Here is a 22,157-nt window from a genome sequence, read left to right on the forward strand (position 1 = left end):
ACCTTAAGAGTAAAATTAACAATTTTTCTGTACATATTTACAAAAATAAGCAAAGTCTACATACTCGTTCTACGCTACGCCCTTACTTGACTATGAGTAACTTCAAACTATGTACATAACTCTTTGATAAACTCGATCGAAAAACTAAACAGTACACAGTACAAAGAATAAGTCTTGTTGCACATAATCGCTAATTTTATTCACACTATTAATATAAATATTTTACTGTACAATCACTATAGATAAACATTCAACTTCAAACTGTACATCAATTTTTAACAAACTCGACTAATAAACTAAATTAAATTTATTGAACTGAATAAAGCTCTGGCGGCACAAAATCTTCTGCTAAAGTATATCTCGGTAACTTGGTTGTATATCTTTTGAACTAATTTGGAATTTGCATTTCTCAATAAAAAAAAGGAAGAAAAATTTCCATCAAACATTCAAATCAAAAAACATAGAAAAATATCATTATCTATTTCTTGATTATTTTTCACGATAAGTAATCGGAATTAGAAAGACAAAATCTATTGGTCTGTTGAAGTTCGTTATAATCGAGTTTTAATGTACATTATAACATTTGTTCTTGATTGAGCCTCTCCTATTTGTTTGTTCTGAAATCATTCTTATACGCCATTAGCTCTTGCAACCGTGGCGTATCTTTGGTTGAACAATTTAAAACATTCGTGCAAAATCAAAAGGGGCAAACAAATGAACAAGAGTGCCACGATTACGAAAATAGCAGCGACCCTCGACATTTCCAATAAAAATTCGAAAAAATCATTCATAGGAGGCAAGTTGTACGAAAATATTATGTACACAAGTATGACGATCAAAAGCAGTCCGACCTGTTTTAAGGTAAAAATCAATCGTTAGAATGAATTTGCAGCAGAAAAAAGAATTGATCACTCGTTTATATGGTTTACCACAAGTACAGATTCGCCAATAAATTTCAAAGAATCTTTAAGTCTGTTTCTGATCCCCGCCTCTCCGTCGCGGGACACGGATGTACGTGCGGGTTCGGGTGCAGCTGTCGATGCAGGTGTCGACGACGGAGTCGGTACGGGGATCGAATGGATGCCATTTGCCTCCTCGTAAGTCGGCAACTGCATATCCGATCCGACCACATCGCTATACCGTGGCGCTTGATCCCGATGAACACTCTGCTGCTGATCGATGGTACTACTGGCCATTTGGGCTACAGTCGAAACTTGATACGAAAACGAGTTGCTATCGCTGTTGTTTTCACATACACGTGTACAACACACTACGGTCGCTTTCACTACTTTCACTATTACTGGTGTCGCCGAAGCAGCAGTCGTGGCTTGACTGCCGTATACACAGATATTGTCGGTCGATAGGAAATTCCAAAAATCTAGTTGTAGTGGGAGTTAATTCTACTCATGTTGGGCTTAACATCATGCATCGACTTATAAATGTGCCGTTTTGGGTCCCAAAGTTGCGAGCAAATGTGTTATGGTGTGCTGAGGGTCCCTTTCAAGATAATGTTCACACTATATTACAAACGCATCCAGTGTGCAATTTAGCAACAGCATCCTTATATTTCACATCGAGAATATTTTTATAACCCATGAGTATTATAGAGAATATTGAAATTGGCCCACAAACAAGAAACATCTCCTCTGGCAGAAACATAAGCACAGCGAGCACAAAAAGAATTGCCATCTGTTTTGAAATACAAAGCAATGATTAGAATAATTAAAAAAAAAACAATAATTGATCTATCGTTTATATCGTTTACCGATACGGATAAAATAATATCCTTTATGACTTTTTCGACAGGTGGACCGTTGGGAGACGCATAAATCCGTCCGGGTCTCGAGCAAGAAATCCGTCCGGGTCTCGATGGGGGTATCGGTGCGGGTGTCGGTGCAGGTGTTGGTGCAACCGGAGTAATCAGTAAAGGGACCGACTGAAGGTCGGCCGTGGCATTCTCGTAAGTCGGCAACCCACTATCCTGTGAACTGTGAATCAAAATTTCACATTGCGTTGCTTTATCCTGATGAAGAGTCAATTGTGGATCAATGTTAACACGATCGACACTGCGATTGACACCTTCCATTTTTAGGCGAGACAAAACTTGGGCACTAGTATACGAGCTGCGTGTCACTAATAAACTGGATGCCTTTGCTCGCTTCTTTCTTCTTCTTTACTGCTGCTTTCGTGGCTTGACTGCCATATACGTCATCAGTTAGTAGCTAGATAACTTTCAAAGTAGATGTAGTGAAAGTCAATTTCATATCTAAGCCTGTGAACGTTTGTATTTGATGTGTCGCGCCATCATTGCCGGTCTGTACCGTTTGGAGTCGCCGAGCCGTGAGCACATGTGCTGCTCGGTGTCGTATGCATTACCGAGATAATGTTCACATTGAGCGCTTCCAGTAAGCAAATCAGCAACAGAGACAACTCGTAAAAGAACCAAGTTATCAGAAATTCTTGAAATTCCCTGTCGAGATCGATTTATCGTGCCTCTCATCATTTCTCTTGATCGCGATCATCACTAAGAATTATCTTTATACGTATAGAAGGGATTTCGAACGTCGTAATCTCTGTTGAACTTTTTAATTTTTGTATTCATGGGCTAGATTTTTTTATATTAAGATGCGTGTCAACCAACAAAAGGAGTATTTGCACTACTTTATTAAGAAAAAAAAACAAAACAAAACAAAGAAATAAACAATTACATTGAACTAATTACTGGAGACACAAGAGGGCACTTAATGAATCACTAAGAATGATGTAATTTTTGCCGGCGGCTTCGTTCGGGATGTAGTCGAGCGCTACATTAATAGCGTGACATTCGGCAGAAAATATTAAAGTGTGCAGAACGCGCATCCGACACTACGAGTTCTTGGAAATATACACAGCAACAATAACGAATACTATCAAAACGAAGATCCAAAACAAATTCGCTCCAAATTTGACGACGAAATTTATGAACGAGGGACCCCACATCCCTACGGTCAAAAGCGTGACGAGCAGAAGCAGACAAATCTGTTTCGAGAGAAAAAGCAATGATTAGAATAATTTTGAAAAAAAAAAACAATAATTGATCAATCATTTATATCGTTTACCAATACGGCAATACAATCCGTTTTGTTACAATCGACAACTCCCTCTACGTTGGGGGACTCGGAGGTCTGTGCGGGTGTCGATGCGGGTATCGGTGCGAGTGTTCGTGCGGGTATTCGTGCGGGTGTTCGTGCGGGTGTCGGTGCGGTTGTCGGTGCGACCGGAGTAATCAGTATGGGGACCGACTGAAGGCCGGCCATGGCCTCCTCGTAAGTCGGCAACTCACTATCCTGTGAACTGTGAATCAAAATTTCACATTGCGTTGCTTGACCCAGACGAAGAGTGTCAATGCGAACACAATCGACACTGTGATCGACACCTTCCATTGGTGCGGCAAAACTTTGGCACAAGTATATGAGCTGCGTGTCACTGACAAACTGGATGCCTTCACAGCTGCTCGCTGTTTCTCTACTGCTGCTATTGCGGCTTGACTGCCGTATACGTCATTAGACAGTGAATGAAAAATCCCAAAAGTCTAGGTGTAGTGGGAGTTAATTCTACGTCCGCGGACGTATGACGTCACACGACTCGGTTTTTTATAAAACGTGCCGCTCGGAGTCGCAGAGTCACGAGCACATGGTGCCATTTGTACTATCGAAATAATGTCGTTGAACAAGCGCAGAAGAATATCATTTTAAACTCGAAAGAAAAAACTTATTAACTTAAAAAATTAGTTAAGATTAAAAAGAGTTTGTGTCTTTTGAGTGTAAAACGTGCCTTTCTGCTCAGAACAGGAAAAGCTATTTTCGAGCCGCTGGTATTGAAAATAGTTTTCATACCAGCAGCAGAAAAAGTGACCAGTAGCAGAGAAAGTGACTATTTCTCGGCCGTTGCGCAAAACGAGAAGAGCTATTTTCGGGCCACTGTGTATGAAAAATTGCCGCGAAAAAAGAAAGCCCCGAAGCACGTGTTTATCGGCCTCGATAAACTCGATAGGGCAGTAATATACTAATATAGGCTTGAGCCAGGAAAAAAAGCTCAGTGCGCATATTTATCGGATAACTGTGCGGGCCTTGGAAATTTTATTTTTCCGCGGTCTATAAGGGCAGTCATAAACTATTACATTAGCTATAAGCCCACCTATAATTTGCAAATTAGTAAAACTTGAAACTCGTCGTAAATATTATAATTAACACGAAGTGGAAGTTAATTTAAGGAACCTTATGCGTTTTCATTAAAAAAATATTTTATTTTAAGTGAGTAGTTGAGGAGCTTTTGGATTAGTTGTGAAGTAAGATTGCGATTCTCTTGAAAAGGAAACCCTTGTAGAATTCAACCCAACAAATGACCATTAAATGATCCAATAAAATACGATCTATGAAAGTCTACTCGGGAAGTAGCTGAACGCGTTTTGCAATGCATGTAACATTTTGATGCACAAAATATGCAAAGACAATATGTATTTTTAGTTTTTTTTTCTATAAAGAGAGGAAACTGCGAATCTAATCGAAACATATATACAAAGCAACAACGACAATACAATAGACGACCACAATTTCAAGTATACCTAATAAGATTGGTCGAAACCGAAATTTTTTACACTATCTCTACGACGATGTTTTCCTGATAAACGTGGAGCTATAAAGTGTGCCACAACCGCATTAGTCTCTTCTTGACATTTTTATACTCATTGAAATTAGTCAAAACTCGAAATTTTGTACACTAGCTACTAGATCATGTTCCCCTGATAAACGCGGGACTGTAAAGTGTGCTGCAATGTCAACAATCTCTTCTTGGTGTATACTAATTAAGATGGATCAAAATTCGATATTTGGTACACTTCCTTGCAAATGATGTTTGCCTGATGAATGTGGAGGTGTAAAGTGTACTGCGATGGCATCAGTCTCTTTTTGACGTTTTCACGTATATACTTGTGGGGATTTGCCCCTCTCTCGTCCCTCCCGATGCGCATCCAGCGGCGCAGAGCGGCAAGTTGAGTCATTGTAGCTCGAGCCCAATTTCGTGGCACTCTCTTAATCACCCTCCTCTCGAGGACATTGGACCTCTCATTCCAACATAATTATCGAGATTAGTTAAAGCTCGAAATTTTGTAAACTAGCTATTAGATCGTGTTTTCCTGAGAAACGTGGAGGTATGAAGTGAGCCGCAAACGCAACAACTCTTTTTTTGACGTTTTTACATCGTGTGCTTCAAGAAAATAGTCAAAATTCCACTTTTCGACACTTTCTTTTTAATTATGTTCCCTGATGAGTCTATCACAGGAATGACCCGCTTTTAAAACAGTTATGAGCTACATGATACCAGCAGTTTGACAGCTCTCCGCTTGGTTGTATTAGTATAGAGTGGGATGACAGAATCACGGTGAGCACCTAATTAAAGTTTTTACGGCTAACGCCAGCCACATTTGCTACTCTATTTTCAAGTTTAACATGTGCCTCGTGAAAATAATCATAATTAACCATAATTTTGTACACTTTCTCTCTGATCATGTTTGCTGGATAAATGAGAAGCGGTAAAGATCCGCATTTTGACGTTTTTACACGTGAGCCATGAGAATTGTCAAAATCCATAATTTTCTACACTTTCTCATTGATCATGTTTGCCTGGTAAATGGGGAGTTGTAAAGAAATGCATTTTGACGTTTGCACACGTGCTCCATGAGAATAGTCAAAATCCATAATTTTGTACACTTTCTAATTGATTATGTTTGCCTGATAAATGTGGAGCGATAAAGATCCGCGTTTCGACGTTTTCACACGTGTTCCATGAGAATAGTCAAAATCCATAATTTTGTACACTTTCTCTTTGCTCACAGCAACTCTATTTTGACGTTTTCTCACGTGCTTAGTGGAAACTGTCGAAATCCTAAATTTTGTTTACTTTCTCTCTGATCATGTTTTCCATATAAATGGGGAGTTGTAAAGATCTGAATTTTGACGTTTGCACACGTGCCTTATAGTGGAAACTGTCAAAATCCATAATTTTGTTCACTTTTTCTTTGATCATGTTTGCCGGATAAATGAGGAACTGTGAAGTGATCTGCATTCACAGTAACTCTATTTTGACGATTTCACATACGTGCGTATTGAGAATAGTCAAATCTAAAATTTAGGACTCTTTCTGCTTAGTCATATTTGTCTGATAATCCAGGACTGGAAAAATCAAATTTCGAAGCAGTTCATGACGAGGCCGATCTTTGCTTTGTTAAAGTGTAAAACGCCAGAATTACTTTCTTGAAAAAGTAAAAAACTAATCTTGTTTTATACGACAAAAATTCCCACTATTTTCTAATCTTTTACTGACTTTTTCACATATGCGCATTGAGATAAGTCAAATGCCACACTTTTGTTACCTTTCTTTTTGATTATATTTGCCTAATGAATGTGGCGCTTGACTGATCAAAACCACTGGCTCATTAAGTAATTAATTGTATAATTTAATAGAATTTATCAATGTTGATTGAAATCCTTTCGGAATATTTTAATTGCTTATGTAATTCCGATTATTTAGAAATGAATATATCGAACAAAATTTTTAGATTTTTAGAATAAATTGTATCATATTAGTAATAATACGATGGGTTAGCTCAATTACTAATTTTCCTCTGAATGTGCTTGTAGTTTTAATTTAAGGGTGTTTTATGTGCTCACGACTTTTATACTCGAGGTGGCACATGTCAGGAGCATTTTCATCTTAATTTTACTTAAGTTGATTTGTTATCCCATTCACGTAATTACATAACTGTTTAAAAAATTCGAAGAAACAATAACAACGTTACAAACCCGTAATAAGGAATTGGAGGAGGCATCATCAATAAAAGAGGTTATAGGGAACAGTGAAAATAGTTTATAATTTCTAATTATTTCAAAGTATATGTCTTGAATAAATATTCATTTCCTTATTTCACATAGCATTAATATAATGATTACATGATGACTTAATGAATTAATTAATTATTAATCATAGAAATATCTTAACAATGTATTTATTTACAATATTTACAATATATTATAAAATCTTACAGTATTATCCATTTGACCAACATTTAAACATGGTAACTATTTGAATTTATATTAATTAATCTTCTATCTGTAATTTCCAAGCCATGATTGTATTTGAAGATATGTGCGATGAATTTGCTGGATCGTACGCAACTTATCTAACCCGGTTAATTCTCTATCGGGAAACAGCTCTTGAACGATGTTGAGACCAATATTGACGATTTCTGCATCATTCGAATATTTGTTGTAAAATTTCTCTGCATAAGGAACTAAATGACTCTTTTTTATCAATTTTCTCACAAGCATATTTTTCCCACGGTTATTGAAGTAAAAAGTCGTGTCACATCCCGAAAAAGCATGCAAAAATAATATAATGTTCTGCATCCCGGGATGAATGAAACTGTTTGCATCGAACGCTTGAAACTTGAAACCATTGCCTTGTCTGAGCATGAAAATATTGTCCAGATTTTGTGCTTTCGCAGCGAAGACTACAAGTAAGTCTATGTCTTCTCCGACTATCCAAGTCTTGTACTTTTTATTGACTTTTTGAATGGCTGCTTCGACGATCTGCAACGTTCCCTCTCCTTTCACAAATTTCGTTCGAAAATTGTATCTGTGCAGTTCTTTTCGTATCAATTGCACCAAGTGGATTCTGTCGGCGGCTTTGCTATGAAATATCTTCTCGCTTGTGAAAATCGTACTGCTCTCGTCGAAATCTGCTTCGTGATCAACATTTTCGACGTAATCATTGAATATTATTAAACAATTACCCTTATAGTGTTCTTTAACGTAGTGAACATATGTTTTAATCAATGTATCGACGGACATTTTCTTATTCCAGCAAAACTTGTATAATAAAGTGGTTCCGTCAATTACGAAATAATCGTTGGATTCTGGTGCAACTTTTACTGGCATAAAATTAGAGTAAAATTCTTCTTTAGTATGAGTTCTAACTTCACTTGTATCGAAAAGCAATGATGGTTTAGCAGATGAAACTTCAACATCCTCAAATTTTTTGACACGATCTTTTATTTGATCAAGTTTTATCTGTAAAATTGACACTTTTTCTTGCACGCACTTTTCTAGTTTTTCATTTTCTTCTTTAATTAATTTATTTATAGTCAACCTTTGTTCTTGATCACGGAACTTTTTCGAGGGAGTTTTTTTCGCTTTGAAGCGTTGGAATAATTTCCTCAACCACGCGAAAACCATCATTTGTTTATTACTTTAATGACATTAAAGAATTTACTAGTACTCAGAAAATTTTGAAACATTTAAAAAAATAATCTCACTAAATAATCGGGGCCCGATGTTCACTTTACAAAATCGTGTTCACAAATGACTTTTTCTGATTTTTGGAGCTGCTTATAACTCACCTATGATAGGGAGCTACTGTCTTTATCTTAGAAATCCACCCGCTAGGGTATGTCATTAAAAAACGATTAAAATATTGAATTTGGTTATAATCTAACTCTCTCAAACTTTAAGAGCTAGTAAAATGATTAATCGAATTACTGTCTTCATATATACGACTTTTTGGAATATCGGATGATTTCAAAAAATTGTATCTGTTAGTCGTTTTTCTATTATTTTGTCAGTTTTGAGAAAAATCTCATATTTCATTTCTAAGACATGATTTTTAAGTTATGAAATATCAGTATGGACTTGAAGACTGATTTTTTATTGGAGGTTTAACGCTTGAGGTTTAAAATATTTATAAGTATCAATCTTTTGCAAATCATACCTTCCTCAGTTTTTCAATCAATCAGCTACATTTCACTATAAATAAAAAAGTCATGGAATAACGTGCAATGTTACGAAAAAATCGGTTAAATTCATACCAGTTATTTTTATGTAATAATTTTAGTGTTCTATCGTCACGATCTAATAACATGGACTCTCACTCGACACGGGCGTATCAATGGAGTGCCTAACCATTGGGTGTTCATGATATCGAAAATTCATTTCTTTTTCATTGAAAAGTATAATCTCATGAATAAATTGCTGCAAGTAATGTAAAACATAATATGCTAGTGGAACGATTCTGATAAAGCCGTTTTCGTTAAAGAGAGACTCTGATCTAATTCAATATCGGGACTTTCACTTCTTTACAATATCAAGACATTCGCATGAACTTATACACGGGGCGGGACATTTGATAACTCGTTCGTCGAATAAAAGTCACTCGATCGAAGCCCCGCCTTTGCTTATCGACCACCAGAGCCCCCGCACGGCAAAATCTGCAAGCGATTGTGAGTCTCCTTTCGTTGCTCGATCGATCATCGTTTCTTTACTGGCGCAGCTAGCAGACGACTATTCTGGCTGCACAATTGTCAGTGACTGTGGGTGCGTGGTCAATCGTAAACAGAAGTTTCAAGCTCGTTGTGTTTTCATTTGTGTCAAGCAGTATCCAATTAGTTATCGAGCTCAAGCGCTTTTTAAACTTGTAAGTGGCTAGTTGGTAAGCATTTCATTTTATTTTTCACAAGTCTGATGTGTGCTAGAGCAAAAAATGATTGAAAACTACATTCCTTTCTAGAACATTCTAACAGAACTAGGTTATAATATAATATTTCTTAGAAAAAGTTTGTTTTGAAATTGACATGAGTTTTTATTTTTTTTACAAACATTAAATTCTAATTATTTATTATTTTACAGGTTCATAGCTTGCTTTATTTAGGAAATCTTTTAATCACTCACAGACAATGGCTCATTACAAAGGAGCTGCCAGCGAGGCTGGCAGAGCAATGCAACTGATGAAGAAACGAGAAATTCAACAGCAAGAAATTGAATTGCGAAAGAAGAAGATTGAAAGTGAATTGAAAATTCACAATATTGAAAACAAATTTGCTACACATTACAATGCGGTTGAGCAGCAACTCAAAACGTCTACAATTGGTTTGGTGACACTTGATGAAATGAAAGCCAAGCAAGAAATCATTGTGAAAGAACGTGAGAAAAAACTTGCCCAAAAAGAGAGAGAGAAACAACAAGAGAAAGAAAAAGCCTTAGCAGCAAAACAAGCAGAAAAAAGTAAGCGTAAAAGACAAATTCAAGCTTTATCGTTTAATCTTGATGAAAATGAAGAAGAAGAGGCAGAGGAAGAACTTGTCATTAAACCTCCAAAAGAAGAGAAACCAATTATTCCAAAAAAGCCTAAAAAGAATCCAGATGTTGACACAAGTTTTCTTCCTGATCGTGAAAGAGAGGAAGAAGAAAATCGATTAAGAGAAGAATTGAGACAAGAGTGGGCTATGAAACAAAATGCTCTTAAAGAGGAAGAGATTGAAATTGTATTCAGTTATTGGGATGGCTCTGGACACAGACGAAGTGTTACAATGAAAAAAGGTAACAACAAATTATAAAATTACTGTAGTAATAAATAAATATTCAGTACATTTTCTATTATTGTAATTATTTTTCAGGCAATTCCATCTACCAACTTCTTCAAAGATGTCTTGAAGTATTGCGGAAAGAATTCAGTGAATTGAAAACTGTAATGGCTGATCAACTGATGTATGTTAAAGAAGATTTGATTCTTCCTCACCATTATACATTTTATGATTTTATTGTAACAAAAGCAAGAGGTAAAAGTGGGCCCCTATTCACTTTTGATGTACATGATGATGTGCGAATGGTATCCGATGCATCAGTTGAAACCCAAGAATCACATGCGGGTAAAGTATTACTCAGATCATGGTATGAGAGAAACAAACATATATTCCCAGCTAGTAGATGGGAACCGTATGATCCAACCAAAACGTACGATAAGTATACAGTTTCAGATAAAAAAAAGAAAGATAAAGCATAAAATTTGCTCTTCGCTATAGATCTAATCTAATTAAAAATAAATAGTATTATAAATTATTTTTTAAAATCGAAAATATTGTATAAAGTAAAAACGACTTTTATAAAGTGCATACTGCTAATGAATTTTACATTCTAAATAGTATCAAATAAAAAATGATCTAGAATGAAAATGTTATTTATAAAAAAAGCTTTATTTTATTCTGGACCAAACTTTTTTTTCATTCATCTATTCACACTTATTTATAAAAGCTCCTTTGATATTTTGATTAAAATTTGACGTGATTCTTTTAAGAACACCTTAATTCATATAATAGCATCTTATACCATGAGCATTGTCAAAACATAAAATACATTCTTAAAAAAAAAAAGAACAACAAATATTCTTAAATTTATTCGAACAGATCGTCAAGTAGATAATAATTTATACAGTTGTCAACATTGAAAGAAGCGACTTTTTAAATGCTCGAGACTGAAACGGGATAGCTTAACGATACGCAATAATAGGATCTGTATCAGGAGTGTTGCAAGAAATCTTGACTATCGGTAAGTCGAGTCTGTTGCTGCTGCTGCTGCTGTTGCCTCGCCCCCGCGCCCCGATTGACTTTCCACGAGATTTCGTCGTCCGGCACGTACTCCTCGTCACTCATGCTGCTGCGCGGCGACGATTGATGATGATCCTCCAACGAAGCCTGCCGCGACGACGACGTCGACTCTATGGCCAGGCTCGATTTGCCCCGCTTCTCCGTCGATCTCGTTCTCGCCTGCTGCTGACGCAGCGCGTTAATCTTCGAGAACGACGACTTGGGCAGAGTCGGCTTGGCGCAGCTGTGGCTGTTTTCCTCGTCGCTACTGCCTTCCGTGTACAGCTCCTCGCCGGATATCCATGTTTCTTCTTCTTCCTGTCGATAAACCACACGATTATCTCGATTAGTTCGGACTCTTATACCAGTTGAGTGAAAATTCAAATGAATAAAAAATTGATTATCATAGATCGCATCGATTCAATAATGCTTAATTGAATCAGTAAACGTCAACTGAACAATAAGTAAACGTAACAATAGCTAGATATACGTCATACGATACGCAGTATCCCATCGGCATGAATAATAAATAATAGCAAACGTCGGAACCCACCTCTTTCTTCAACCTCGCCAGCTGAGCCGGCAATATCTTGATGGCTGGAATATGCTGGGCCGTTTTTATCGCGGAGGATTCCTTCGACATTGTTGTAGTCTCGTTTATGTTTTATTCCTCTCTTATATGCTATACACAGCTGCCGCTACCGCTGCTGTAGCTCCTGCTTCGGTAAGTTATCGATTTCAGATGACAATGATGAAAATCCAGAGTCTCGCAGGCATCGCCGTCTCAAGCTCGCACAAAGATTTTGACGGAGCCGAGGCCATGTGTGTATTGTAACAATAACATATAGATGAAGAGCGCAAGCGAGCGAGCGAGTGAGCTTTGACACGTATGAATAATGAATCGCACCGAAAAGTGAGCGCGAGAGAAACGGAAAGGCAGCGAGAAATTGAAAAAGAGGAGAGAAAGAGAAAAAAAAACAAACGTATGTATAAATAAACGCGATCGTTCGGACTTTTTCTGCTGCTGCTGCTTCTTCTTCTTCTTTCCAAGGATCAAGGTAGTATTTTGCTCATTCCCTGACTCGGAGAGCGGCTCTTCTGATATAGTATAATAATCGACGGAGCCCCGACGACGACGTCACGCGGCGACAACTACGACGGGAAAAATATTGCCTTCCAATCTTGGCTGGAGACCAATAATTTCAGGACTGCTGCTGCTGCTGCTGCTGCTATCTACGTCGACGAGAGAGGACAGAAAAAAGTATACATACATGTAGTAGTTATCGATACATCTATGAATCAGACGTATGATTGTTAATCAAGCTTGCATTTAGCTGCGTCGTCTATGTACAGGATATGAATCACGCGCATATTACATCGCAGTCGAAATGGTGCAATCAAGAAGCCCGACGGCACGTGATAACGTTTCACTGGCTGGTACGCGCGCGATGGGCCTGTGCATGATGCATATTATATACACGTCCAAACCGCCAGGCACGAGATCTTTCGAGCGCGCAACACAAAGTTTACCCGGGCGATTCGCGGCTTTTATCCAAACATTAGCTCTCTCTCTCTCACTCGACAGCACGGAGAGCATATCGAGTTTCGCCCCCCGCGCGCGTTCAATACACATAAATGTTATTTACTCGTGTAATGACTAAGTGAAAAGCTCTAATGTTCTCGATTCGGACGGTACTATATATACACAAGCGGCTGCGGGGCGATATATAGGATAGAAAATTATACTCGTTAAAAATAACTGCCGAGCGAGAGAGAGAGAGAGAGAGAAAGAGAGTAAGCTGAGAGACGAGAAAACAATGAAAGCTCGCGAGCATATTGCTAAAAGATTGATCGATGAATAACTTGGTTATTCTCGACTGGTCTAATTCCGAAAAGACTACAGGGGCGCGCGCTTTGGATGTATTCCATCGAAATATATACACAACGTACACACACGTGCCGCGCATCCAGTGAATAACATCGGCATTGAGATATATATCGTATACACACTTTGCGGGAAAAAGCTTTATTACATTATATTATATCGAGGCACACACGGAAAAGTAATATCGTGGATTGCACGAAGGAGAGTAAAAGCGACGAAATTCTTTTGCGTCTGCACGATTCGCTATATATAACATTTTCTTTTCGGTCTCTTTTTTTCTTTCCTTCGCTGGTGGATTCTCGACCGCAAATTGCACTCGAGCGAGAAACACTCGACGCGTTATTTCAAGCGCGGGTGTCGTTGCGAGCAGCAGCGGCACGAGAGCTCGAAAGCTCAATATTAATCGCTGTAGTGTATATACGCGTTGTGTAGAATACTGCCTCTCACGGAATCACATCCACTTGATACGATAAAGATATGGTTGCGAGCTGCGATGGTAAAGGGTATATTGTGTTACCGTATCGCCACGGATATACGAATACTCCAAGTTTGATTATAGCCAACCAGTCGCGCGTGGATATGTGTGTTGCGCAAATACGCATACAAACTCGAGCCTCTCGTTTTGTATGTATAAGACAAAGAGAAAGAGGGAGAAAAGAGACACGGCCTAAAGCTCTAAAACAAGCGTTAAAAATAAAATATCATCGAAATTTTCATTCGTTACGTTGCGTTGCCCCTGTACGCGAGTGTGTATCTTCTGGCCGTAATGTGCAGCTGCAGCTGCCACGACGACGCTCGCTAACACACATAGGCGTGAAAATCGCCTCTAATTGCTGAAAATTTATGTCGCGACGCGCAAAGATGAGTTATATCGCGCGGCTTTCTCGCTTGCCATGAAATAATCCCGCAGTCGCCGCAACAGTCGCGCATAGTATAGACGACGATACTCGAGGAGAGCTTGCGAGCTTATGCGCTATACACGTGTTCATTACCGCCTTACTGCTCGTATACCTATATTTTATACGAGCGAAGGCACAGAAAGCGGATCAACGTGTTTTCCTTGTTTATATATACTGCGATCGGCGGCGACGTAGACATGCGACGTCTGGCTGGCAATGCGCATCGTGTATACATTTTCATCGTTGTAACAATGTGTCAAATTGAATAATCCGAAAGTATTCGTAAAAGTTTGAAAAAATAAAACAAATAAAACAGAAAGAGAAAATTGACGTGAATCGATACGTAAACGCGCGCGAAAATTAATCGCTCGCCCACCCGGGTGTGCGTATTCCGACTTGGATCTGAGCAAATATACCTTTAGGTATCGAAACAAAAGTGAAAAAATAAACAGGTAATGATTCACGAGCGCGCATGGAAAACAGACGAGCTGAAAGAGAGAGAGAGAAAGCAGTGCCGCAGGTATTATGCATACACATCTAGACGCACGTCGGTTTGTGTATGTATACACAAAAGCTCTGCACATAGGGTATAACAGCCAACGCGAGCGTTGCAATTTGTTGGCGGCGCGCACACAAACGGCTCGTCCAGTTACGTAGAGCTCTGGACGGAGGTAAAAAATAAACTCCGCAAGCTCTCGCTGACGTATACACGTTGAATGGATATGCGTGTGTTTTATTATATTACGCACAGCCGCACACTTGTACGCACGCACACACGGACGGACGTACACACATCGAAAACACTGCACAAGGAGGAGGTCCATTATAACAGCATCGTTGCGAGAGTATACGCGCTTTCGCCTCTTTCGCCGAGTTAACGAGCGATAATTTTGCAAAGATATCGACCGCAGTTGGAGCTCGATAATTGCTATACGTTGCAAGCTCGAGTTTTTCGCATTAATTTCGCATCGCGCACACGCTCGCGGTCGAGTTTCGAAGAGGGATGAGCGATATCGCTCGAGATGTAAATTGAGTAGCTATGGTAATGTAGTCTGTAGCCACGTACCTTTGAATAGATCAGCATCAGCATCAGCGACGACTCGAAAACGACTGTGCGTGAGTAAATACGCAGGCTCGTTGTACAATTTTCGTGTAGGATACAGATCTGTATAGCCTGCGGGAGCCACTGCGCGTCGCGGTCTATTATATATCTTTCTCTCGCTTTCTCTCTCTCTCTCTCTGTATACGCACGTCGGCCCAAAGGACGCGCGGGAGCTTTTCGAGGACACGCGCCGCGCGATCCGAGCTTGTGTATAGCGCTGCAGCTTTTACATTCGTACATACACGTGTATATTATGAATGTGTACGCGCACGCACGCGTATTGTATGCGGCTCTCGGGAAGCGGCGGAGACGGCGGCGGCGGTGGTAGAGCCGCACGAGGAGGACTCGGCAAAGGTCGAGCGACGACGGCGGTCTGAACAGCGGCGGCGGCCACAGTCAGCTTATATATGTGCTGCTGCTGCTGCTGCTGTAGTGCAGCTGTTAAATTTGCGCGCGCGCGCGCTTTGGCCAGTATGCCCTGCTGTACATTGTACACTAGCCAGCGAAACGTAGCCCGCTGCGGGCGATACAGCTGTTGCAGCAGCAGCAGCAGAAAGACAAGAGAGAAAGAGAGACGCACTCTTTTTATAAATAAACACGCGTGCGCAAAAACGAGTACCACTGCTAGCTACTACTACTACCAGTGCTTGCGAGCTTGTGCTGTATGCTGCAGCGATGTTCGTGTATAGGTATGCATATACGCTCACTGGCGGCCGAGGCCATGCCTTCGCGCAAATTATCGAGGAGCACATGCCGCGCTCCATCTGGCAAATATAACAGAGCTACATGCAGCGATCAGCTAGAATATCGCAATTTCACTCGCTACTTTTCGCTTTCGCTCTCGTTTGATTTTAATGATTATTATCGAGAATCAGAAAAGTACGCAAAAGATTTTTCCAAAGAAAATCCTATTCATGTATACTATGTGGATTTCCAAAAAGTCCGCAATTTTCGATGTAGAATATACATATCAAAAATACCTCAGATTTCAGCGAAAAAACAATATAATTTCTAATTCCTAAAATTATTCAGAATGGAAACATTTTTCATACCAGCAGCTCGAAGGCGACTACTTTCCTGTCCCTGCGCAAAACGGGAAGAGTGATTTTCGGCCCACTGAATATGAAAAATAGCATACAGGCCTATGCCGCGAAAAAAGAAAGCTCCAAAGCACATGTTCATCGGCCTTGGCTTCCTCTCTGCCACTAATTACACGTACTCTGGGACTTTTCTGTATTTCGCAGTCTATGGCAATAATATACTGTATTATCAATTGATTTTACATTTTGAAGATTAATTATTTATCATTATTTTGATTATTATGATTATTATTATTAATATTATTATTTCATTATTGATAAATTGTGCCCGCGTGGAAATAAACCTGTGGTAAAACTGTGGTGAAAAAAATGATGGCAAAATTATGGATTCAACTCATTTCCCATAGTTTTTCCATAATTAAAAACCACATTTCAAAAAAAAACTATGGGAAAACTATGGAAAACGAGCTAAATCGATAATTTTGACATAATTTTTTCCCCCTTAATTTTGCCACTGTTTTGTTTTTACAAAACGCGGGATGTGAATTAGTAAAAAATTAAAAACGCTTGTAACACGAGAAAACAAAAAGATTTTCCCTTGCAAAAAAATCTTAAAGAAGGCTCTGAAGTGGTTTAACCGAGAATCGAACCTCGAACCATTCCACTGATATCAGAGGCGTATGCTTGGGCCAATCATTCTAATATTTCTGTGACTTTTCTTTAGTAGACTTTCTCTTTTTTGAGTTACTGTGATAGAAGAGAAAGTGTACAAAATTATAGATTTTGACCATTCTCATTTGGCATGCGTGCAAACATCAACATGCGGATCTTCACAACTCCCCATTTATCTGGAAAACATGATCAGAGAGAAAGTTTACAAAATTATGGATTTGGACTATTCTCATGGAGCACGTGTGCAAACGTCAAAATGCAGATCTTTACAACTTCCCATTTATCAGGCAAACATGATCAATGAGAAAGTGTACGAAACCGTCAAAATGCGTAAAAAGAGAAAGTGAACAAAATTATGGAATTTTAGAAATGATGATCTCTATTTGAGATTTCCACCTCTCTGTTGCCGTCTACTATATGCTCAAAGCGACTAGGCGTGGGAGAAGCCTATTTAACTTTAAACTCTTCGATTTGATGCCATTATCCAGCCGGCAGCACCGCCTCTGTATGTGCCGGAAGCGCGCATCGTACAAGCTGCTCATTGTACTTAGTCGTCTTTTAAACTTGAAAGTGAGAGCACACGAATAACTGCCAGTGTTTCTAATTAGTGTTTAGTTTCTAGTTAATAACAGTGTTTCTTGGTGAAGTACAAATACAACCGTAGCATGGTGCAGACCGAAGGATACAAACCTAATTTCTATGTGGAGAGGAGCGAGAATTCTTCGTGCCAAAACATGCCTTCGAACGCTCAATGTTCTTCTGTAGATCTATCTGGCTTCACCGATATTGTGGTTCCGGCTATTCCTGACTGCATAACTTCGACAAGTCGAAGCATCGAAAAGTATACACACTTGAATCTTATAGCCGAAGGATCTTGTGGTATTGTCTATAGAGCGAAAGAAAATAAAACTAGAGAGATCGTTGCCATCAAAAAATTTAGAAGCCCAAATTTAGGCTTGTATGAAATAGCGATGCTGAGGAAACTTCAACACCCTAACATTATTAATTGTCGAGAAACCGTCATTGGGAATTATAATAGGGATTTATACATGGTTATGGATTATATCGAACATGATGTGCAATCTCTAAGGAATTATCTGAGAGATAACAATCTAGAATTTCGTCCCAGCGAAGTCAAATGTTTGCTGCGTCAACTGTTGAGTGCCGTGGTATACTTGCACGACAATCGGATTCTTCATAGAGATCTCAAAACACAAAACTTATTACTGAGCCATAAAGGAGTTTTGAAGATTGCCGATTTAGGCATAGCAGAAGAATACAAATTCCCTATAGAATCATACGAGTCACAAGTTGTAACGTTGTGGTATAGGGCTCCAGAATTAGTACTTGGCGGTGCACCCTACGGTACGCCCATCGACCTTTGGTCGGTCGGATGTATCTTTGCCGAATTGTTCATATTAAAAGGTCTTTTCCGAGCGACTGATGAGGCTGACCTTTTAAGAAGAATATTTCTTCTGTTAGGTACACCGAACGATACAATCTGGCCCGGCTTCAGCGAATTACCGGGAATGAAAGATGTGTATATTCCGTTTTATCCGAAGAGCGACATCAGAAAAATCATCAATAATTTAACGGAGCTAGGCATCGATTTACTCGAGAAATTCTTAACGTACGATCCAAAGCAACGAATTTCAGCGGAAGATGCTTTGAAACATGATTATTTTGACGAATCTCCTGTGGTGATTGAACCTCACGAGTTCCGTACTTGGCCATCAAAATCAGAATCTGCTCCAATGGAATGTAAGGCTTGGGTTTGGAAGCTGCCATGATCCGAAAATCAAATTGTCGCAAATCATCAGTAATAAAAAGTTGTATATTTTAGCTGTATGTTGCGTGTTTTTATTCAGTTTTTCGTAACTGACGTTCCTAATTTATTATTACAAGAACATCATTTAATATCTGTAAATATTTATGATGAACAAACTGTGAATATTAATGATAATAAGCTCTGAATAAAGTTTATCACTGATAATTTTAAAAATATGTGATGTTTATTGTTAATGACATTCATGAATATCTTTTTATAACATTATTACATTTTTTACTATTAACATTTAAAAATTATGCTGCACGATATTCAACATACTGTGGTTCAAAAATGTTTACATGTCATAACATAAAAATTTGTAATGCACACTTTTATTATGTTACTAATAAAAAGTGATTCTTACTATAAAATTCTGTTTTTATTATTGAATATAGATATATATTCTCAATAGTGTATTCACCCTACTCATTTCTAAATAACATTATGAATATGAAAGAAAAATTATTGTACATTAAGTATTTGTGCCAAACATCTTTTCTGAAACATTGATAAAATAAAAATATTTTATTTCAAAGTTGTTATAAAGATGTTTTTAAATCAAAATTTTCACCGTTTCAAAACAAATTTGTAATTTTCTTTCCATTACAATAAGATTTAAATTAATTTTTAATTGTTATGTCCAAGTAAGTAGAGCAAATAACAAGCTACATACATTTAAGTTTAAGTTTATAAAAGAGACAATCACGACGTTACATTGCTATTGGAAGCACTAATTACAAGAGATTAAAAATATTTATGTACAATTTTTTCTCCGTTTAACTATCACTTGATGGCACTAGGATCCATAGTAACTATATGTTCAGGAAATTTATTCATAACAATGTATCTTTTTTCTTCTGTGTCTATAATATCATCTGAGAAATCAAACCAATAAATTACTAATCCAGTTCCAAATCTATTCCAATAACTAGAGTATTGTTCCTTGTGATATCTTTGATGAACAGTTGGACTACCAAACTGAGCTTTGGATTCAATCCAATTTATAATTTTTCCATTTACAGCAATTGGTAAAATTAATTTACAATCTGGTGTTTTGTCATATCCTTTTGCTCTAAGGAATTCTTCATTATGAAATGGAATTTTACGATTGTCTAAAAGTCGCTCTAATTTCAATTCATATTCTCTACCAATAGAGCTAAAAATTTTTAGATATATTTAATCATGTGCCTGAATTCTATAAATTATTATAAATATGTTCTAAAATATTTTAAAACTCACTCTTTAATTGAGTTTGATATTGGACCATTTTGATCATCAAAAAGAACACACTAGAAAATCAAATTAAAATTTATACATGAGGAATGCAATTCGATTAAGAATATAAAAAAAATAAAATGTAAACAATTCAAGTGAATACATTTACGTTACCAAATAAATTTCATATGCTAGTGTTGCATCTTCAATTAAAGTTGTATCATGCATTAGTTTGTTTAGGTCCTTATTATTCACTAAAAAAAATTATTATGTAAATAAATTAAAAAACAAGTTGATTTATCCTAAAAAACTTACTTTTGTCTTCTGGATCATAGCAAGATTTTAAAATACGCTTAGCTAATAACATAGGACAAGTTTCAAGTGCGGTTGCCATCCTCAACAATATTCCAGCAGATTCTCCTTTTTGAACAGCTTCTAAATAACTTAAGAAGTTTCATATATTATTATATTACATTTCAAAAGTTTATTTAAATTATGAGGGAAACTAGGAAATTGATAGAAATTATACATACGCTCCATAGTAAGATTTATCTTTTCCAAAAACTTTTGAATGATTAACTTTCATTCGTTGAGTAATCTCTTGCTGAAGTATACTCAACAAAGTATTTCTATCAACGCTGTAATAAAAAAGGTAATTATATTACAATTTGAGTCGTTCTTATTGCATCAATATAACCTTTCAATAACTATGAATACCTTGGATAGGTGCTCTGAAGCATTTTTCCACAATGTCTTGAGAGACCTTTGAATAGTTTTATGCTAAGTCTAATATCGTTATATACGTCTGGCTTCATATTTTATTTTACACAAATTAACTTGATTCAAAACAAAATCCGTTCGTAGAAATTAAAGTTGTATTTACAGGAAAGTTTCACAATTTTCAATGTTTTATCGTAACATTAACCAAATAACTTTGTAGGAGAGCTGCTTTTACAATTGTCATCGGAGCTTTAGTAAACTTCTTTTTTATTCCTTCATCGAGAATCACGATTTGGTCAATAACTCAATATAAACACATAGCTTTTGCTGCGCAACGTGCGAATTCGCGCGAATGACAGAATTTTGTCTGTTACTTCGCAGACTGCATTTATTTACATCCATGAGTTGATGTCCAGCGCCACCACGAAATCGAATATAATACTACGATGAATCTTTTCACGAAACTCAAACGCATTGAATTTATGATGAAAATTTGATCGTGGATTGTTTATGTTACATCTGTACCAATTGCCGACTCAGATAAGATGATCGATCACTTTTTTGTAATTCCTATATTTTAATCGGTTTCTTCTACGACTCGGAATAATTTTAGTAATATTATTGAATAAAAATTTTCTATTGCTCAATCAAACTGTTATGCAATAAAATGGTTGGGCATTGTTATTTTCTTTTAAAAAACACGTTTATTGCTTGTTTATTAGTTTGATATAAATTTTATACATTTTACTTCGAAAATATCTTTGCCACGTCATGAAATGTTTTTTTAATTTTCAAATTAACCCGATATTTTATGAAAGCCATCCCACATCTCTGATCGTAATATTATCTCTAATGAGCGTACAACGAGCAACATTAAGATAAGAGAAAGTACGTTGGAAGATTTATTGGTTTTTGGATATTCTTTAAAGTAATAATGATAAAGTGTTAATGTAAAATATAATTTTTATTTGAGTAATTATATTTTTTTTTACAGAGTTAATTTTTTAATTTCGACGACGTTATACTGTCTGCAAAGTTAATAATTTTGCAGGAATCATCATTTTCACACATAATTAAAATGATCCAAAATGCTTATTATGAATCATTTTTTCTAGCAACTCGTGTCGAATTAAATTTGCAAAAAAAAAAATAGGACAACTGTAAAATAGCTGCTGGTCGCATTACAGATAATTATTATGGCTAATACTAATAGAAATCACGATATAAAAAATCATTACAAACATCTGGCAGTATTGGCCTATTTTTATTTAAAGGTATATCGAAGCTAATGAACATCATAATACAAAATCTTACAATTACTCTCGAACTAAGAAAAAACTTAAACAT

General features: G+C 37.2%; 4 protein-coding genes and 1 pseudogene across 5 annotated transcripts; 2 read left to right on the forward strand and 3 right to left on the reverse strand.

The window, feature by feature from the left end:
* Positions 1-7,159: 7,159 nt before the first annotated feature.
* LOC106654423 lies at positions 7,160-9,206 on the reverse strand. The gene is made up of 2 exons (XM_014374273.2): positions 7,359-9,206; positions 7,160-7,282 (listed from the first exon to the last, which is right to left on the reverse strand). The coding sequence occupies exons 1-2, from the start codon at positions 8,271-8,273 to the stop codon at positions 7,226-7,228; spliced, it is 972 nt and encodes a 323-aa protein (XP_014229759.1). The 5' UTR covers positions 8,274-9,206; the 3' UTR covers positions 7,160-7,225.
* Positions 9,207-9,337: 131 nt separating this feature from the next.
* On the forward strand, positions 9,338-11,081 carry LOC106654389 (protein FAM50 homolog). Of its 2 annotated transcripts, none has more exons than XM_014374218.2 (3): positions 9,338-9,519; positions 9,717-10,406; positions 10,484-11,081. In XM_014374218.2, the coding sequence occupies exons 2-3, from the start codon at positions 9,764-9,766 to the stop codon at positions 10,867-10,869; spliced, it is 1,029 nt and encodes a 342-aa protein (XP_014229704.1). In that variant the 5' UTR covers positions 9,338-9,519; positions 9,717-9,763; the 3' UTR covers positions 10,870-11,081. The 2 variants fall into 2 exon arrangements, with proteins under 2 accessions (XP_014229704.1, XP_014229703.1); XM_014374217.2 differs by having other exon boundaries at positions 9,339-9,504.
* Positions 11,073-15,698, reverse strand: LOC106654390. Its single transcript, XM_014374219.2, has 3 exons — positions 15,300-15,698; positions 12,003-12,682; positions 11,073-11,767 (listed from the first exon to the last, which is right to left on the reverse strand). Exons 2-3 carry the CDS (start codon positions 12,090-12,092, stop codon positions 11,381-11,383), a joined length of 477 nt encoding a protein of 158 aa, XP_014229705.1. The 5' UTR covers positions 12,093-12,682; positions 15,300-15,698; the 3' UTR covers positions 11,073-11,380.
* A 1,925-nt stretch (positions 15,699-17,623) lies between these two features.
* LOC106654360 lies at positions 17,624-18,837 on the forward strand (annotated as a pseudogene).
* Positions 18,838-19,037: 200 nt separating this feature from the next.
* LOC106654411 (uncharacterized protein C15orf41 homolog) lies at positions 19,038-21,170 on the reverse strand. Its single transcript, XM_014374259.2, has 6 exons — positions 20,808-21,170; positions 20,624-20,728; positions 20,406-20,533; positions 20,265-20,344; positions 20,115-20,164; positions 19,038-20,031 (listed from the first exon to the last, which is right to left on the reverse strand). Exons 1-6 carry the CDS (start codon positions 20,903-20,905, stop codon positions 19,659-19,661), a joined length of 834 nt encoding a protein of 277 aa, XP_014229745.1. The 5' UTR covers positions 20,906-21,170; the 3' UTR covers positions 19,038-19,658.
* Positions 21,171-22,157: the final 987 nt, after the last annotated feature.

Source organism: Trichogramma pretiosum, unplaced genomic scaffold, assembly GCF_000599845.2.
Source record: "Trichogramma pretiosum strain Unisexual culture from Peru unplaced genomic scaffold, Tpre_2.0 scaffold47, whole genome shotgun sequence".
NCBI classification, from domain to species: Eukaryota; Metazoa; Arthropoda; class Insecta; order Hymenoptera; family Trichogrammatidae; genus Trichogramma; species Trichogramma pretiosum.

Coding starts and splice junctions, on each gene's coding strand:
- LOC106654389 (XM_014374218.2), top strand. CDS start 9,764: ATGGCTCATTACAAAGGAGCTGCCAGCGAGGCTGGCAGAGCAATGCAA. Junction 10,407..10,483: donor AAGTGTTACAATGAAAAAAG/GTAACAACAAAT, acceptor ATTATTTTTCAG/GCAATTCCATCTACCAACTT.
- LOC106654423 (XM_014374273.2), bottom strand. CDS start 8,273: ATGATGGTTTTCGCGTGGTTGAGGAAATTATTCCAACGCTTCAAAGCG. Junction 7,283..7,358: donor ACCGTGGGAAAAATATGCTT/GTGAGAAAATTG, acceptor CGAATGATGCAG/AAATCGTCAATATTGGTCTC.
- LOC106654411 (XM_014374259.2), bottom strand. CDS start 20,905: ATGAAGCCAGACGTATATAACGATATTAGACTTAGCATAAAACTATTC. Junction 20,345..20,405: donor CTATGATCCAGAAGACAAAA/GTAAGTTTTTTA, acceptor AATTTTTTTTAG/TGAATAATAAGGACCTAAAC. Junction 20,032..20,114: donor ATATCAAACTCAATTAAAGA/GTGAGTTTTAAA, acceptor AAAAATTTTTAG/CTCTATTGGTAGAGAATATG.
- LOC106654390 (XM_014374219.2), bottom strand. CDS start 12,092: ATGTCGAAGGAATCCTCCGCGATAAAAACGGCCCAGCATATTCCAGCC. Junction 11,768..12,002: donor TGGCGAGGTTGAAGAAAGAG/GTGGGTTCCGAC, acceptor GTTTATCGACAG/GAAGAAGAAGAAACATGGAT.